Below are 20,108 nucleotides of genomic sequence, written 5' to 3'. Positions count from 1 at the left end.
AAAAAATCACTTCAAGTCTTCTTGTATTGGGATTTTTCTTTGGCTTGTTCTTCTGGTTGCTATAAAGGTTGCAAATGGGTCCTCCACATTCTTGGAATGGTTAGGCCATCATTTTTGTTCAGATTTGGATTATGTTTGAGCATTTCACATGCTTCTTTAAATTTTCTCTCGAACCAAGTTTTGGTGCAGTATAGGGACTCGGTACCTTTCAAATCAATTCTATGGTATGTCTGGAGTGCATGGTAAGGGTGAACCATCCCAATTAGGAAAGACGAACACAAATGACACATTAAATACCCCCATTTTGGAAAAACCGGCCTTTCTGACCACGCACTCCAAACATACCACAGAACTGATTGGAAAGGTACCAAGTCCTTCCACTACACCAAAACCTGGTTCGAAAGGAAATTTTCGTAATGCATTTTCCCCAATAGCTAACTTTTATATGTAAGACTTTGAGCAACAAGCTCTAGAGTCAGTGTGCCTAAAGGCAAAAATTTGGCTCAGATACGTTGCCGATTTTTCTATATAAGTTGTCCGATCTAAAACAACAGTGCCATTCCCTTTATCTGCTTTTGTGATTATAATGTCCTGGTTATTTTTTTAGGGATTTAAGGGCCAGTTTTTCCATTTTATTTAGATTGCTGCTTAGTTTTTTGTTTGAATTTAGTATACAAGATGTTTCTATGTGTATTTTGTCAGCTAGATTGGCAGGGAGGGATCCCTGCCAATCTAGCTAACTTTTAAACCTCTCTCGATATGATAAATGATATCAAGTTTGTTTACTGACCTCGGGGCAATGGCGTAGTTTAGACCTTTCTCCAGCAGTGAGAGTTCACCTTGGGTGAGATTGTAGTTTGATTGGTTGATAACTAGGCCGTGGTCCGATGGTGGTTGGTTGCTCCTCACTTCGTTTGTGGGTGATTGGCTGCTCCTTGTGATGTCGGTTTGTGATTGGCTGCTCCTTTCGTTATGGCGTCCTGATTGTCTTGTGCTTTCATGTTGTTGTAGTGCTTGAAACTTCATTATTAATTTTTCCTTGTTTCTGAGTAATAGGTGCTTGGCCAAGTCATCTGTGATCCTGTCTAAAATATCCCAAATTTCTGGATTAACGTAGCTGGATAGCTCTCATTTTAGTTGTAGAACTTTGGCTTGGATAAATGCTAGGTTTTTTCTTGCCTCGTGGATCTGTTCCCTTAACAAAGCTTTTTCCAACCGAGCATAGATACGGAGCGCTTTAACTAATTTTTGTTGGGGCTTTAAAGGTGGTTTTGATGTTGTATTTGTGTAGTGTTCTGTCTATTTTTTCAGAAATGCCTCTAACATAAGGTATGGCAATAGCATCCTTGAAATCTTTTTTGTTTATACTAGTATCTCTGTGGAGGATCTTGTGAATAGTTTTTTTACTGTATCCATTTTTTTATAAATGTATGGTTGATGATCTTGTATTCCTGGTTTAGAGCTTGTTCATTTGAACAAATAGTTTGAGCTCTGTGTTTAAGGGTGTTTATGACCCCTAGTTTTTGTGTTGGGTGGTGATAAGAATTTTTGTATATGAAGGTTTGCAGTAGACTGAGAAGGAGAGACAGCCCGTGTGACGAGTGTGTCTCTAGGAACGGAAGAGAGTTGTTTTTTTTCCTATTTCAATGGTGAATTGGATACGTTTGTGTTGTTTGTTCAGGTGGCTAAGGAATGTATTTAGTGCTTCGCTGCCGTGGGGCCAAATTGGGAAAATATCGTTGATGTATCTGAGCCAAATTTTGGGCTTTGGGCACGCTGACTCTAGAGCTCGTTGCTTAAAGTCTCCTATATAAAAGTTAGCTATTGGGGGGTGGGGGTGGGGGGGGGGGGGTGAGAGCCCATGGCTGTACCCTCTTTTTGAAGGTATAAATTGTTTTGCCACACGAAATATCCGGAACGTGGGCAAAGAGGGCCGTATGTTGTGTAGAAATATGTTCTGTAGGAGCTAGACAGTATCATTGATCGGGACATTGGTGAAAAGGGACATTATGTCAAAGCTGACTAATAAATCTTGGATATCAAACAATTAGGTGCAACATGAGGTGAGATGAGGATTGGACATTGGGTCAAAAGACAGTCTTTGAATTCCTTATAAGCTATACAGATGCCTCATCTCAGTTGCTAGCTTTGACTCCCCCTAAGCACGTGCGCATAAACACATACGCAGCCATATTTGAAAGTTTGCAATATATTTTAATACAGCAAATATTATGTGGAGCAAATGAATCCAAAACAATACACTTATCAATTATATTGTGATTATTATTTCTAGAAGAAAGAAGGCAAATAAGGGTTTCCATTTTTTAACATTGGGTTAAAGATCAGCTAACTTATCGGTGGTTCTTGAAACAATTAACTTCCTTTGATCCAAGGAGACCGGATGTTACACAGTTTACTGAATATATTAGTCTGGGATTTCGAAAAGTGAAATAACCTAAATTATGACTTCAAACAATTTTAAATATTAATATAATTCTAAAATACTACCTGTCTTGGAAGAGCTGGTGATCCACCATACCACTGTTGTAAAGCTCGCCATACAGCTTCAGGAACTAATTCAAAATCTCTTCCTCTAGTTAAAACTATATTCCTTTTCAGTTTACCACCTTCCCCAGTTAAAATCATTACCTAATAAGACAAGACAAAACTTTTATATCAGATATTAATAATCCAATAATTTATTTCAAATAAGTTGAACATAAAAAAAAAAAAAATTACATCCTACTAAAAAAAGGGCAAAACTATTTGCTGTGCTTAAAAACTGTGGATTTCAAATATCCCATGGTATCTCTCCATAAGAGATCATGGAAGGGGGAGTAAAAATACATGGACAAAGTACCTGATTATTCAAGTCGAATATTTTATTATATAACTTGATGTACTAGGTCTATTTCTATAATGTTACTCACAAATGTAGTTTCAAGTATAAAAATGTCACCTTGATCACCATAAATTTGATATGTAAATGTGATACCCTTAACAGGTGTTAGGATACTACATAACAATGTTCACATCATTATTACATTCATACTGACAATTTTCCTCAAAATTATTCTGTGATCTGCCAGGATTTCAATATTGTCATATCTTATATTTCCGTTTTCTGAGAAGTGAAAATAATGGGATCTTGACAGATAAAAATGTAACAGAATGAAATAGCATTGAACATACTGCATTTTTAGTGTATCAGGATATCTGCATCAACTAAAACATACATATAAATAATGAATAAATGAAATAAAAAAACAAACAAATAGAAAGGAAATGCAAAATAGAACTTACAGAACTGTTACATCATTCATATTATTATCATTTGACTGCCTAGTTGACACAGTGGTTAACATCCCATTCCCTAATACAGGCAGTAGGTGAGTTCAAATCTCACCTCGCTATAGGTATGGGTATTTGGGAATTTCTTTAGGTGGGAGATCAATTTCATCAACTGAGAGACCACAATCTGCTTAATGAAGCTTAGAAAAGCTTCCAAGTTTTTTCTCTAAGAAAGGTTTCTTGGTTATCTAATTCTTAGTCTGTTCATGGTAATAGTTTACTATAAGTTTAAGCCTTAGATAGTGAAATTATGATTATTAAGGAGATGCCATGCATCTATCTCAGTCAGTCAAACAGATAAAACTATTTCATTTACATAGAAAATTATTATAATGGGATAACTGCACTGCTATTCATAATGCATCAAAACACATTACTGTTTTTTTTCAGAGCTTGTCTTAGTAAAAACCTGTTTACTGTGAGTTTGAATCACAAGTAATACAGGAATGTTTGCAAAAGCAAACTCTGATCAAGCTTATTACCTAGCTGAAAACAGGCCATTAGTTCAAAGTGTGGAGCCTGCATAACTTAGCTGGTATAGACAAACCTATATTTGCAAAGACCTGGGTTTGAATTCCAACTATGACATCAGGAACTGTTATCAGATTTATTCAATCAAATGGCTGAGCTCACAGACAAGTGGAGGTTTTTTCAGCCCTCAAAACAGGCAAGCCAGCCCCATGAACACACAGGCATAAATACACCCTCTGTCCAAAAAGAAACCGAACTTTTGATAGAAAATAAAACACAGGCCAATTATAATTATTCAAATCATTTATTTCAATCAATATACTCTCCCTCAGCTTTGATAGAGCATTGTCAATTAATTTGTTAAATGAGTTTTTTTTTTTAATCGGTTTTTGGGATACTGTTGAGGATCGTGGTTACTGCCGATTGAACGTTTTCAATGGTGTCGTGTCGCTTTCCTTTCATCGGCAAATGAAGTTGGGGGAAGAGAAAGAAGTCACAGGGTGCTAAATCAGGTGAATATGACGAGTCCAACACACAAACTTGGTTTTTGCTCAAAAACTCTCTCACAATGTTCGAACGATGAGATGATGCATTATCATGCAAAAGTGACCAGTTGCCAGTATCACAATATTCATGCTGTACTCGATGAATTCTCACTATCAATCACTTCAAAACTTCAAGGTAAAATTCACCATTAACCGTTTGGCCAGGCGGAATGAATTCTTCGTGGATATTGCCCTTGGAATCGTAGAAACAAATCAGCATTTGTTTCTACACTTCATTTACACAAATCATTTACTTTTGACTCCTCCAAGCGACTTTTTTTCGGATGCCCCTCTTCTGGTGGTCTCCACTCAGCACTCTGGCGCTTTGTTTCGGGCTCATACTCAAAACACCATGTTTCGTCACCGATCATTTCAAGGAAGTTCGAGTCTTTACGAGTGGTTTTAATGAGATCCTTGTAGTGTTCGTTTGTTTCGGGCTCATACTCAAAACACCATGTTTCGTCACCGATCAATTCAAGGAAGTTCGAGTCCTTACGAGTGGTTTTAATGAGATCCTTGTAGTGTTCAATTCGATACACTTTTTTCTCGTCGGTCAACTTGTGGCAAACAAATTGCGAATTCAATTTACGAAGGCCCAAACTCTCGATCAACATGTTGTGCACAGGAATCCCCAATTCATCTTCAATCAATCTCATGGACGATTTCGGGTTTTTTTTGATGAAATCACGCACTTTTTTGGATGTTAACTTCGCTTAGGCCAGTCTTTGGACAACTCGGCTTTTCATCGTCCTCAAGTGTCTCACGACTACTTTGAAATCGCTTAAACCACTCATAAACTTAAGTATGGGATAAGCATTCATCATTGTATGCTTTTTGGTAAAACTTTTATCAAGTTTTACCGAAAAGTCAATCACAGCTCTCTGTTTGAAACTGATTTTCCGACCGTTCGTCAAAACACACTGTCACTCTTGGCACTATAACTCGGCTTCTAATGAAACAAATGTCATAAACAGTTGACATAACACTAATGAAGGTTGTGCCACTAGTTTCTTTTATTTTCGAAAAGTTCGGTTTCTTTTTGGACAGGGGGTGTACCTATGTGTTGGCAAAGACGTGGGTTTAAATTCCATCTATGATATCAGGAACTGTTAACAGATTTATTCATCAATCAAATAGAGAGTTAGCTGAAGTCACAAGCAAGTGGAGGTTTTTCATTCCTCGAAACAGGCAAGCCAGCCCCATGAACAAACAGACATACAGGCATAAATACTTGCTTTTAGGGAATGCAGCAGAGGGGGTGGTGTGCCAGCTGCATTAATTTGTTATGACCCCTAATCAGGGGATTCTACTCGAAGAAAGGGTGAGTGGGCAGGCAGAGTTAAAGAACTGTTCACACCAGTGAAGATTACACTTCAACCTATCCACTCCTTACTAAGAGAAGCAAGTTTTAAATACTTATGTTATAACATACTGATCTTAAATCTACTATTTTACAAAGAGGGCAAAAGAAATGATGTTCAGAACTATAGACCTATAGCTAACCTGCCAGAATTCACCTCCAAAATTCTAGAAAAAGTAACACACACACACACACACACACACTACATTATAGAACTACATCTTATAGTATCAATATGGTTTCTAAAAACAAAAAAGTGCTTACCAGAAGAAATGCATGTAGAAAAAATTTTCCCTTGGTTATAAATTAAATTAAACTTGCCTAGAAACGTGTGGACACTTCAAATTTGTGCATGAAGTAGAGGCTAATGACTTCAAACAAATTACTGAAGTATCCCATAACACAAAGCATATCAGAAGTGTACAATGCTATCCAAGAGGATGTGTGCTTTGCATTAGGAGATACTAAGGTAACTTATGTGAAGTCAGCCTATATATACAAGTAATCTAGTCATGAAGATATTTCACATGCAAACTTTGTTAGCTTACACTTGAATATTTAAACAAGAATATAATTTACAAAACATTACTGTAGCTATAAATAACGCACTTCATAAAAATAAATTCACTTTCTTATACTTCTTGACTCAATTGCAGATTTTGACACACTGCTGACCAAATTATACAAAATTGGTTAAGAGAAACACTCTGTACCTAGTTCAGGAATTATCTCACCAAGAGAATATAAGTAATGAAAACAGGCATATATCATAGTCAGGGTATGCAGATAAAGTGCAGGGTTCCTCAAGGCACAATATTATCATCTTTTGTTCAACATATACATTAATACACAGATGATACATTATTAACAATGCATAGATATCAATGCAGTTTCAAAGCACAACAAGACTAAATGAAAACCTACCTCTTCTATAATTTAACTATGATAAACACTAAAATGTAGATGCTAATTATAAAAAAACCAAGGATCATATACACCATGCATGACTTGTGTTACAAGTCATGTAATACTGTTGCAACAACAAATTGCAATGCAAATGCCCCAAATCATATCCATAACACATGTAAATATCTTGGCCTTTACATGTCCACCTTACTGGACAAAACATATTGAATATATACACTAGTGGACAAAATTGTGGAAACCTTTTGGAAAAAGTGTATTTTTGAGGTTTGATGGCTCATAACACCACTTTTTTTTGATGTAATACCATAAAATTATATATCAATGGAAAGATAATTTAATAAACAATGTAATGCAACAAAGTTTGTTCAATTATCTGTATTCTATGAAAAGTTATAGCCAAATAACCAGAAAAAAGAAGCACAACTTGCTTAGGTTGATATGAAGTAGCTTTCCTTCATTTGAATGTAGCAAATGAGCATGAGTGTTTAGAGAGCCAATCAGGTGTCATCTTGTTTTGGCAATGAGCCAATAAGGTCACAGTAGGATTCAGCTATTGATGTCATGTATTGGAGCTGAGAGGACGACATTTGTCAGTGTGTTATGTGTGATTGTTATCAAGTTGGTTGGTTTTTTTTGTGTTCTTTCATTTAGTGAGCTTGTAAAACGTAATAAAATTAAAGAAATGGCACAAAGAGTTGACTAGTCACCCAGAAAGTGATGTAAAATAGTACTATTAAGTGAACAAGGCTACAGTTATGAAGAAATTAGAGGAAAAATTGGTGGAAACTTAACCAAAGGTGGCATTTCTAAATTTTTGAAAAGGTATAAGGAGACTCAGTCATTACAAAACCAGACTGGTAAAGGCAGGAAAAGGTGCACAACAGCAAGTGATGATAGAAGAATTGGGAGACTGTGACTACGTGATAGAAGAAGATCATCTGGGTGTATACAAGATGAAATGGTGCAATACAATGTGAAGTTGAGTGCAAGGACAGTTCGCACAGACTGCAGGAATTTGGTCTAAATGCTAGAATTCCACGAAAAAAGCCAATTTTTATCCCTCAAACAAAGGTTGAAAAGATTAAACTGGGCTAAAACCCATGTTAACTGGAGAGCAGAACAATGGGACAGTGTTACATTGCGGTGATGAGACCAAAATCTCCCTGTTTGGTAGTGATGGCATAAAATACGTAAGGAGAAGAATCGGAGAAGATTTGCATCCTGATTGCATTACACCTACAGTGAAACACCCACTTAGTGTTATGATCTGGGGTTGTATGACATCAAAAGGTGTGGGCAGAATTTGCGTGATTAATGGCAATATCTTCTTCCTTTCCAGGCTTATAGGCCAAGTGGCCTGTTCCGGACTCAATTCCATCTTTTTAAGAGTCTTCTTCTGCATCGAGTACCTTTTGGGTGGTAATGTAGAATTTGTTTAGGTATTCTGCTTCTATTCATTCTCAGTATGTGTTCTTTCCATTTTTCTCTATAGCAAATAACTGTTTCATTTAGGGAGGTTGTAATTCCAAGTTTTTTTCTGATTTCGCTGCTTTTCATTTTGTCCATTATTGTGACTCCTTCAGTTCTGCGCAGAAATTTCATTTCGAATGATTCAATTCTTCTTTCATCTGCTTTTTTTATTGTCCATATCTCACTGCCATAAAGTAAAGTTGGTTTAGCTACTGTATTGTAGATTCTTATTCGTGCGTGTTTTTGTACATAATCGTGTTTTAAAAAATTTATTTATAATGCCTGTTACTTTTAAGTTCGATATCTTTGGTTCTATATCTGCTTCATTTTCATATGACATTGTGCAACCTAAATATTTGAATGTATTAACTTGCTCTATTATTCTGTTGTTTATTACTATTTTGCTTCTTATTGGATTAGCACCTTTGAAGGCCAAATGGGAATATAAATGCCCAAAAATACATAAATGAAATACTTGAGCCCAAACTGAAGCCTTCCACGCATGATCTTTTCCAAGATAATGAAGCATTTAAATTTCAACAGGATTCAGCTCCATGTCATGTTGCTGCTATGTGCAAAATATGGTTTCAAGATAATCAATATTCCACTGCTGGAATGGCCTGGGAATAGCCCTGACCTTAACCCAATCGAAAATCTATGGAGCGGACTAAAGAAACTTGTTAGTGAAGCAACCCACCAATAAAACCCAATTAATAGAAGCAATAATTCAATCTTGGTTTCACATTATAACAGCTGCAGAACTAAAAAACTTGGTTCACTCCACATTGTAAGGCCGTAATTTACTCTAAAGGTTATCCAACTAAGTATTAACTCACATTGTGAGAATTTTTGTATATCTAATTTTTTTCTACGTGTTTCACTTTTCTTTTTTATAACTGCTGTTCTAATAAAAAATCCTTCATAAAAGTTATTGCATTACATTCTAGATTAAATTATCTTTCCATTGATATATAATTTTATGGTATTACTCCTAAAAAAAGTGGTGTTATGAGCCATCAAACCTCAGAAATACACTTTTTCCAAAAGGTTTCCACAATTTTGATCACTAGTGTTCATACCAAAATCTGAATCATTGCTGTAGTTTAAATAAAAATGATTTCAACTAAAGAAGAAAAAAATTCACATAATAAGGAATATATGAATCACTACTCAGATATGATGTAACTGTCCATGTATGCAAATCTCTCTAAATTGGAAAAATTACATAATTGTTTCAACAGTGCCTTTTGGAGGCTTAATATGCACTATCCAATAACTGAATTCCTTACTGGTAACACAAATATTCATCATCAGAAATCTGAAACACGATGTGCTAATACTGATAATTTACCTCAATAAAACTTATCATATCATAATATTATAAGTTAATATCATAATATCAACTTTGCGTGGAAGTTCTGGGTTTAAATTATGAAATGTGAAAGAGAGTATAAATGAAGTGAATGAAAGCAGCATTAAAATAGCATAAGCAAAAGTTAAACCAATGGACACAATAACAAGCATGATAGGTAGCAAGATGACAGTGTGATTGACCTGGTAGAAATATCAAAGAACAGCAGGGAAATAATTGAGGATATGAAAGTGAAGTTGGCAAAGATGAGGCAAGCGATGAGGAAATTGCAGAGATTAACAGGTATGTATGGAAGGGAGAGGAAAGCTGGAATAAAAGATGGTAGTGTGAAAGAAGTTGCCAATGATTTCAGAATGACCATGTATGGGAATTCCATTATTAGAGGTGTGATAAATGAGAAGATGCATAAGGTTTGCTTCCCAGGGTATAGAATGAGCAGAATGATTGAAACATTCAATATGAGGAAGAAGCAGGCAAGAGAGTTGGTAGTGATAGTAAACACAAATGATCTGGATAGCAACAGGAAAAAGGAAGGATATCAGGAGGCTGCTGAAGAGAATAAATGAAAACAGTGTGGGAAGAATGGTAGTCAGCATGCTGGCCAGGGTATGATAATGATGAGACGAGACAGCAAGCCAGGGTTATGAATGGGATGCTAGCTGGGATGTGCATAGAGAAAGGAATTTGTTTTGTGAATTTGTGGGATGAATTTAAGTATAGAGCTGTATAAAAGAAATGGCCTATATTTAAATGGATTTGGTGTGAGTAAGTTGAAGAAACTGTTGCTTCAAGACAAAGCGATGGCTAAAGTGAATGGAAGACTTGAGGAAGCAAGAGGAGTTGTGAAAGAGCAGGAGAATAAGCTAAGAGAACTTGTGAATGCAAAGGCGAGTATTGTGAGTGGAGAGAATGAGAGAAAAAGGATCACAAGAGAAACAGGGAAACAAGGGAGGTCAGGTGGACAGAGAAACCCTGTGTGAGAAGAGTGGATGATGGATACAGGAGAGGAGTTGTGTACAACACAAGATTGGGATGACTAGGGATGTGGGGGGAAAACAAACAGTTCTGAGGAGAGGTGTAAGATCAGCGATGATAGAGACGAGTGACCGGGGGGGGGGGGGGGGGGTATGAAGGAGTCACATCTGAGGAATTGGGTGGGGGAGGCTTGCTATAGATCCAGAAATAAGCTAGTATATATGTTTACAAATGCCAGAAGTTTTGAAATTTGAAATTATAGCATTAATAGTGTATTCATCAAAAATTGTGGGAATAAGAGACATGGTTAGATGGGGATGATGTTTAGACAGGAGTATAAATGGATGGGTATGATGTTTTTCATGCATATTGGCAAGAAAGAAGCGGGGGGGGGGGCTGTGGGTAGTAGAGGAGTTATCCTTAATTAAGGTGGAGACGAAAGGAGCAAACAATGCATTATCTAGATGGATGTTGCTAATAGAACTGGTAATGTGGAGGATAGCAAGAAGGAAATGTATAGGCAAATCAGTCTAGCTACTAAGAAAAGAGTGATTATAGAGGTGATTTTAATTATGGTAATATAGACTGGAATGAAGAAGACAGCATCTGGGAGCAAAGAGAATGAAATGAATTTCTTGAGTTTTTGAGGGACAACTACCTTAAGCAGTAGCAGAGGATACACACTGATCAATGGTTTTGGATTTAATTTTCTCATTAGAGGATGTTTCTGTAAATGGAGTTTTTAATCTTTTCCACTTGGTGAGAGTGACCATGAAGTGATTACTTCGGTGGTGGCCAGTCATATGAGCAATTCTGTGAGAAAGGGATATATGTGTGGAACCATAAGGCTCTTGATCATGAGAAACTCAGAAAAGACAACCTGCAGCTATATCATGGTATGAGGAATTGGAAGAAAATGAGATCAGTGCTGCTTGGGACCTGTTCAGGAGCTGTTTGGCAGAGGCAATGTCTGAATGCGTTCCAAAGGTCAAGAGGCTGAATAAGGTGGGTGTGAAATAGATGAAGCATGCAATTTGGAAGAAGGCATTATGGAGGTAGCATAAGATGAGTGACGGTGATAGTCGGTTGCACAAGGAGTACAAAGTGCAAGCAAGAAAGGTAACTTGCATGATAAATGTAGTAAAAATGCAGTATGAACAGCAGTTAGCTAATGAGGATAAAAAAAATCCTAGAGTTTTCTTCCGATATGTGGCCAGTAGAAGAAAAAATGATTATGTAAAGATGACAATGGTTGGAGAGAATGGTAGAATGATAACGAGGATAAAAGAAATCCTAATTCATAAAGATATTTTATCCTCTTGAACGTAACATCATGCAGAACTTGAGAGTAGTGGGAAGGGAAGAGGAGCTACTGATGGTGAATGAGCAGAAGGTATATGAGGAAATGAGAAAAGGTGATATCAATAAAGCCATAGGATTTGATGTTATATTACTGCTGTTCTAGGCAGTTAACAACAGCTGTAGCTTATCCATTCTTTTAGTTCACATGAGATTGAAAAACAGAACATACTTCCGTTTCTAGATACACTTGTCACACGTCTTCCTTCTGGCAATCTTTCCTTCACTGTTTACTGGAAACCGACACATACGAGCCAATATATACACATAAACTCCTACCACAACCCAACAAAAACTAGATGTCATTAACACTCTAAAAAACATGGATCTGAAGATCTGCTCCAGTGAACAGGCACTGAAAGACGAATTTAAAGTTATCAGCAATACTTTTCTAAAAAATGGGTATAGCCAAAACACTACTAACAAAATTCTCTACAAGACCCCAATAAAAAACAAAGACAAACCAGACTACAATAAAACTATAACCATTCCTTATATTAAAGGGACATCAGATAAAATAAACAGAATACTACAAAAATACAATCTCAAAGCCACCTTTAAACCTCCAGCAAAACTAAAAAGCTTACTCAACTCATCCAAAGACCCACTCCCTCCGCTGGCCCACCCTGCAGTATACCATATTTATTGCACCTGTAACATACCATATATATATATATATATATAGGAGAAACAGGATGCACAATTCCTATCAGACAAAAAGAACATACACGACACATTAAATATAATAATTATGGTGAAGCTGGCCTTTCTGACCAAGCTCTAAACACCTTACATAGAACTGACCGGAAAAGCACTAGTTGTCTACATCATACCAAAACATGGTATGAATGCAAATTTAAGGAAGCCTGTGAGATTATTACTAACCACCCCAATCTGAACAATAATGATGGTCTAAAAATCCCAAACATATGGAAGGCATATATTCGACCCACAGAACCTTCCTCTCTAAGAGCAACTATAAACAGGACTGTAGAAAATCCAGGATCCTAAATCAAAAATAACAATTGTAATGCTAAAAATAGGACATCATTGTTACTGAAAGAAAACTATCTGTAAGAAAGAACGTTTATTTATTCATGTTTTCATAAATAGAATTTAGCTTGATGTAGTTTATAATTTTTTTTTCCCCACTAGAGGTCATGCTAGTAGAATAACTTGTGATCAATTCATTGTTTCTCTAGCTTAGTGTATGTAATGTAACTTAGCTTGTCTTGTATATTTGTATATGCTCCAGATGATGATCTTAATATGAAGATTGAAACGTCGGGATATTAAAAGAGTTATTTATAACACGGTTGTAAAGTCCATAATTTCTAAAATGAAAGCTGTAGCTTATTTATTTTATCTTGAATCTCAGACTTGCCCAAGTTCCAAAGGAGTGGAAAGAGGGCAAATTTGTTCCACTTCTTAAAGGGATGATAAGACTAAAGTTTTGAATTACAGACTAATCTGTTGGTCTGGAGTAGTGGTAAAGGTGTTAGAGAAGCTAGTGAGAACCAGGATTCAGAACTGGGCTGATGATAACAGTCTCTTTAATGGACAGCATGGGTTTCCTTTGTGTTTTAGCAATCAACTTACTTACAATAACAAGGTAACTGGTGCAATGGATAAAGGGGAAACATACATGATGATATATTACTTTAGTTTTTGAAAGATTGCCACATGACAAGCTGGTAATTAAACTAGAACAGATGGGGTTGGATAACATATTAGTGCATTGGACTGGGGATTGTCTGTCTGAGAGATCTCAGAAAGTTGTGTATGAAGGAGTGATATCCCAGAGAAGTAAGAGGGTTAGTGGTGTACCCCAGGGTTCTGTTTTGGATCCACTGCTATTCAATTTGTATGAAAATAATATTGAGAAGGGCTTGAATGGCGATGTACAGTTATTTGTAGATGATGTTTAAAGTTTGGAAAGCACAGATGGAATGCAGAGTATACAATTGGTGGGGATAATCTTAGAGCAGGTGGAGGAGATGAGAAATTTGTGGATGATGGTAGATAAGAACCTGACATTACAGAGATATTTTGCTAAAAAAGTAAGGGCAGCACAGTGCATTATGAGAATGATGCAGAGATCACTGACATGCAGGAGTAAGGATGCTATGATTCCTTTGTATAAGGCTTTCATCAGACTGCATATTGATTACTATGTGCAGATTTGGTCGCCAGGTTTTGAAAAAAATGGAGAGATGTTGAAAAGGGTTTAGAGATAATTAACTGAGGTAGTTTTTGGTCTCTGGAGTGTAGAGTATGAAGACAGATTGAGGGAATGCAAATTGAAGCAATCTAGTGGATAGAAGGACAAGGGTAAGCTATAAAGTGGTAAGGAATTATAACCAAATTCATTTAGATCAGATTGTTTAGAGAATGGGTGGAGACAGGAGAACTAAAAGAGTCCATCCTCGGAAAGTGTATAAGGAGGATTTGAGCAATGGAGTAAGGAATGGGATATTTGTGTGGAGAGTTGTGGGTGGTTGAAATAAATTGCCTGGAGCATGGTGAGTGTGGAGATGGTGAATGCATTCAAGACAGTATGATGTGCTGTGTGTGTGATGGAGGACCTCTCACATTGAGTCACTGACTTCATGGAGGTCTACTACTAATAATAATAATAACTGGCTCATATTTCACTGCATTTCAAATATAAACCAGAGATAATAAATATCTTTTATAATTTAGTTTGTTTCATGTTGTAACACAGTGAAATAAGTTATATACAACAGATATGATAACAGATATACATGAATATATAAATTTCTATGGTTTAGTAGTTCTGTAGAACATTTCGGGTATTGAGACAACATGTATTTAAAATATATAAGTTTAATAAAATGAACAAATAAGTCCTCAGACTTAATTGACATTGGCAGGGGTACTAGCAAAAGTCATACAAACACACAAAAAAACAAGACTAGAAACAATTAATTACACATAGTAGATATTATCAGAACTTCAGAACACGTACATACAAACAAGTAATCCATATAAGAAACATGAAATAATTCCTCTATAGGCATTGGAACAATGCTAGTTGTTGTATGCATGTTCTGTAGCATGTCACATGTTGTATCCTAGGTCTGCGGAATTTAGATTTTTAATGAAAGCAGACCAAACTTGGTATAGGTTTAAGCCTTGATTTTTATTATATTGTGTGGGGTTCTGTAGCATTTCAGAGGCTTCCTTGAACTTTCTTGTAGAACAATTATGATCGATATATGGCATATTGCCAAACTACTTGATGGCCTGTATTTGTTGTATGGAATGATGCCACAACTGATTTATGCATTATAATATATATATATATATATATATATATATATTTATTTTTATTTATTTTTTATTTTTTGACATCTTTTACCTTTTCAGACATGCACATCTCTCCAGATCTTTCTGTCCACGCTAAATAACAAATGCCATATGAGCAATGAAACTAATAAATGCCTGGTTTTTTCACTGGATGATGTGAAAGTTTTCATGGATGCAAGAACCTGGAGATTTTATATCAGGACTCAAAAAATTATGAAAATCCTACTCGACACGAAAAAAAAAAAAAAAAAAGTATTTGCTTCCCCACCAACCACAAATTTTGCAATTTTTTTTAATGAAGATTCCTATAGAAGATTCCAATACCTACATAGATTTAGACGGGGATCCAACATGGCATACACAACATAAAATTAATGATATAATCAAAAAGTTACTTAATTGGCCAGAAGAATTTTAAAAAATTGTTAACAATGAAACATCCTTTAGTCCTAAGAATTTATGGAGAACCAGAAAATCCACAAAAAAGGATATTCTGTTACATCCAATTGTGGATAGGAAAGATTCCCTGACCTCAAACTTGGAAAACTGTCAAATCTGGTAGCTCCATACATAGAAAAGAAAGAATCATACGTGAAGAATAGGTTACATTTTATTGCAAAGGGCATCATCATCATCATCAAATTCCTGATATGTACCTTCAAGGGGTATACAGGATATGACATTACTATGTGAAAAATTTACATCATTACTAACTACCTATCTACAATTTTTCTCCAAATCTGTTACCTGTCAGGACTTCAACATTATCAGATCTTATATTTCTAACTTCTAAGGCACTTTTTGCCATATCAATCCACCTATATCTTGGTCTACCTATGAATCTTTTTCCTGTCAACCTGGCGGAGAACACTTGTTTTGCTAATCTTTCCTCTCCCATTCTATTTAAGTGACCATACCATCTGAGATTAGCTCTCCTAACGCATTACTGGATGCTGACAATGTCAAGTTCTTTCCTAATATCCTCATTTTTAATATGATATTGCCATTGATGCCATCTGTTCACGCCTCTAATCTTTCTCAGGACTCTCATATCTGTGGTCTCTAGTCTTTGGTCGAGTGTTTTACTCCTAACCCAGCTCTCAGATCCATAAGTTAAAATTGGTTTGAACACTGTCTTGTATACAGCTAATTTAGTGGTGACTAATTTCTCTCTTATTTCATATAAATGTATTCATTTGACTTCTATCATACCAGCTTTGTTGATTCTGTTGTCTATTTCCATATTTAATTTACCATCAGCTGAAATGTTTTACTCTTTCTATAGGTTCTCCATTTACAATGCAGTTGATATTTTTAATGCTTTGCTTATTTTAATTGTCTTTGTCTTTTTAATGCTGCCCTTCATACCATATCTGTTACAACAGCTATCCAATTTAGTCAGGGAATCTTACAGACTCATAGCAGATTTAGTAGTTCTAATTAGGGAATCTTGCAAACTTGTAGCGGATTTATTTAGAAGTATAACATCATCCACATAAAGCAAAGAGTTGACATTAACATCTCCAATTTTGATATCAGGTTTAAAACCATATTCCTTCATAATGTGATCCATGTAGATAATGAATAACAGAGGGGTTAATGTACATCCTTGTTGGACAATAGTTTTAACATTAAACCGTATTCCTGTACTTCCTTCAATTCTAACTGCTGACTCAACTTAAATAAAGACTAAGTATTTTGATATGCTTTCTTCTTTTTCTTCACTGCCTCTTTAACTTCCAGTGTCCACATGGAGTTCCGATTTTTTTATCCTTGCAGGCAACCTCACCATATGCCTCTCTGAATGAATCAATCAACGTTTTCTTCGGGGCTTGCCACTGAATCTCCAAAGTTTGGTTCCTGTTCTCAAACTCTTTCATTTTTTCTTGAATAATGTTTCTCATTTTGGTCTCCAGTTCATATCTGAGAGCTGCTGAACTTTTATTTCACTTTAAAACTTTCTTACATGTTCTTCTTTTCAATATGAAATTCAATTTTATCCTGCTCAAGACTAAATGGTGATCACTTCCAATTTCAAATCCTCTGTACATTCTAGTGTCCTGTACCAGGGAGAAAACATCACTATCGACAATAACATAGTCAATGAGACTTTTCTTATTCCTTGCATTTTCTCTCCATGTGAATTTGTGCACATTTTTATGTTGGAACATTGTGTTAGTAATAACCAGTCCATGTCTTGAGCAAAAATCCAACAGGTATTTTCCATTATTAATTTTGCTCTTATCTCCAACTTTTTCAAATTTTTTTTTTTGGATGTCTGGCAATCATTTCCTTCTCTGCTATTTAGATCCCCAACAAGGACCAACTTTTCATTTTTCATTGTGTCAGTTGCTTTCTCTAAAGCCTCAAAAAATTCCTCCACTTCTACCTTAGTAGAACATTCTGTAGGACCATAGGCACAAATAAATCTCATTGTCCAATTCCCCACTCTGATATTTGTCTGCATCACTCAACTTGATATGGTCTGCCATTCAAGAAGATTAGCCTCGTATTTAGTGTTGAATACTATGGCTACTCCTTCTTTTCCATGATTGTCATTGTCTGAATATAACATTTTGTATTTATTGCTCAGAAAGAGCTCACCAGTTCGTCTTTTTTGTTTCAGTCACCCCTATTATGTCGATCTGGTACTTATCAAATTCCTCAGCTGGCTCCATTTCTTTGCCATATAGGCTTCTTATGTTGATAGTACTAATCTTGAACTCTGGTGATGTTGAGTTCGGGTGTGCTTTAAAATTTGTTCCAGTAGCTGACTTTCCGCTGTTCACCTTGGTTCCCTGTCGAAATCAAAGTGGGCCTTGTTTAACCCAGCGACGCCTCAGCTAACATGAAATTCTCTCATGTTGTACCATAATTTTATTTTGTGGTTTAAGGCAATGAGAATACAATTTGGTCGGCTAAATCCCAAATTGCCAGTCCATCCTTGTTCATTCAGTATCCATTTAGATACCTGACAGGGTGCACCACGAGAAGGTGAGGATTGGCATTAGTCAGAAGCTCTGTAGGTTCTCCTCATTTCTTTAAAAGCTATGTGGAGGTCTCCTCTCAGTTATATAGCTCTGACCCTTAAGAATCCCATTATTATTGCAAAGGCAAAAGATTTAAATACAGAGCCTTCGGACATCCTACAAAGTTTAGATGTACATGGGGTCTGCTACAAAAGCTTTTCCCACTAAACACAGTCAGACTATACAAACACTTCAGAATAAATATTGGGAACAATAAGAAGGGCCTACCATGAGTTGCATCCCACCCCCCATTACCAGTCTTAGCCAACCTCTTTATGGAAAATTTCTAAATGTGCACTGTTGAAAACTCACAAGAAACCAAAAACCTGGTTACATAACATTAATAATATTTTTGGTGTTTAGTGAACATTGAATGATTTAATTCAATTTAAAGATTATCTGAATGGCCTTACATCCTAACATAAAAATTCACTCTTGAGCTGGAAGATCACAAAAAATTACCATTCCTTGATATCCTTCTCAAAGTAAACAAAGAAGAAAAAGATTAACCTTTTCAGTATACAGAAAAGCTACTGTAACTGAAAGATGCCACTTTCCACCATCATCCATTATAAACAATAAGCATGATTTTAGTCTTTGTGTCTGGGGGGGGGGGGGGATGTGTATAAAGTTTGCTAGTATTCCTGACAATATTAGTCAGACAACTTAAGAAACTTCTATGTTAAATAAATTTGTTTATTTTATTAAACTCATTATATATCTAAATGCAAGTGGTCCAATACTAGAAATGTTCTACAGAACAGGTATACATATTGCATAACATAACCCAATTCTTTACACAACCAAGCACTACAAAAATACATATGGTGCAGCTGTGAGAGAGCATGTCATGTGCACAATGCTCAACAATCTGTTACAAAATTTCAGACCAATTACAGAACACTAAAATAGAAATTTGGAAGATCATCAACACAGTAAAGCAGGTAACAACCACACCACAAAAATCACAAACAAAACCCAACATCTGTTCTCCATTATCTGATTCTCTTCATAACATCTTGCCCAAGCTTAAAAGGCTGTTGGATTACATCATTTCAAAGTCAGCATCACATAATTTATCATTAATATTATTTTAATAACAAACCTTAATTGCAAAAATCAATAACTGCAAAAAAGAGGTAAACACCCTTAGGTGTCAAATGGTGCATCTCTTGCAAAAAGAACTGCAAATAGAGGGCAGAACAAAAGAAAAGATTTAAGCTCCATAATGCAAATGACTGACACAACCACTGACAGTCATAACTATGGACATCACTTCTATTAATCGAGGACTACAAGAAAATAAAGACAGACCACCACCAATCGCTTGTTGTACCAGAAAAAGTCTGTGAGACTGCATTCCAGATGCAAGCAAGAAAGTAAACTCAACATCAATTCTAAATGACAAGCAACTCCAAAATTCAATCCATATATCTGAACACTGAACCCAATAGTTTAAAAACCTTCTATATCACGCAAGAAAAACTACACGTTTCTGTGGACTAAGGATTCACAGGTATTTATAATAGTACTGAAGTTTATGTCATTTCAAGTGAATCTGACCTAACCAATATAGTGTATTAACTCTTCTCTCCCCCCACCATCCTTAGAAGCAAGATTTAAAATTATTCCTAAAATTTATAGCATGGTGATCTTAATTATGAACAAGCATATCCACTCAGAAAATGTAAATTTCACATTGGACTTTTTGAGGAAGCATATAGACAACACTTACACAAATTCTTACCTCACCATCTTCACAAATACATGAAGCACAGAGAAATACTAGTTTATATTGATAACTAGTTTATATTTGTGTTATATTGATTACATTACAATATAACACAAATACTAGTTTATATCGACAAACATTGGTGTAATAATCTTGAGATTGCTATAAATATCAGAGAAGCTCCAGC

The 20,108-nt window shown here is 35.8% G+C and overlaps 1 protein-coding gene across 2 annotated transcripts in view; it reads right to left on the bottom strand.

The window, feature by feature from the left end:
- Usp32 (Ubiquitin specific protease 32) overlaps positions 1 to 20,108 on the bottom strand; it is an 808,142-nt gene that overhangs the window by 441,479 nt on the left and 346,555 nt on the right. For both annotated transcript variants that reach the window (XM_090413901.1, XM_090413902.1), the window contains exon 15: positions 2,509 to 2,649. In XM_090413901.1, the coding sequence (XP_090270027.1) occupies positions 2,509 to 2,649 (141 nt within the window). The remainder of the gene's footprint in view (positions 1 to 2,508; positions 2,650 to 20,108) is intronic.

This window comes from Typopeltis vanoorti, chromosome 24 (genome assembly GCF_054136105.1).
Source record: "Typopeltis vanoorti isolate ZY-2024b chromosome 24, IOZ_Tvanoo_1.0, whole genome shotgun sequence".
NCBI lineage: Eukaryota > Metazoa > Arthropoda > Arachnida > Uropygi > Thelyphonidae > Typopeltis > Typopeltis vanoorti.
This window is presented reverse-complemented; position numbering and strand designations above follow the sequence as displayed.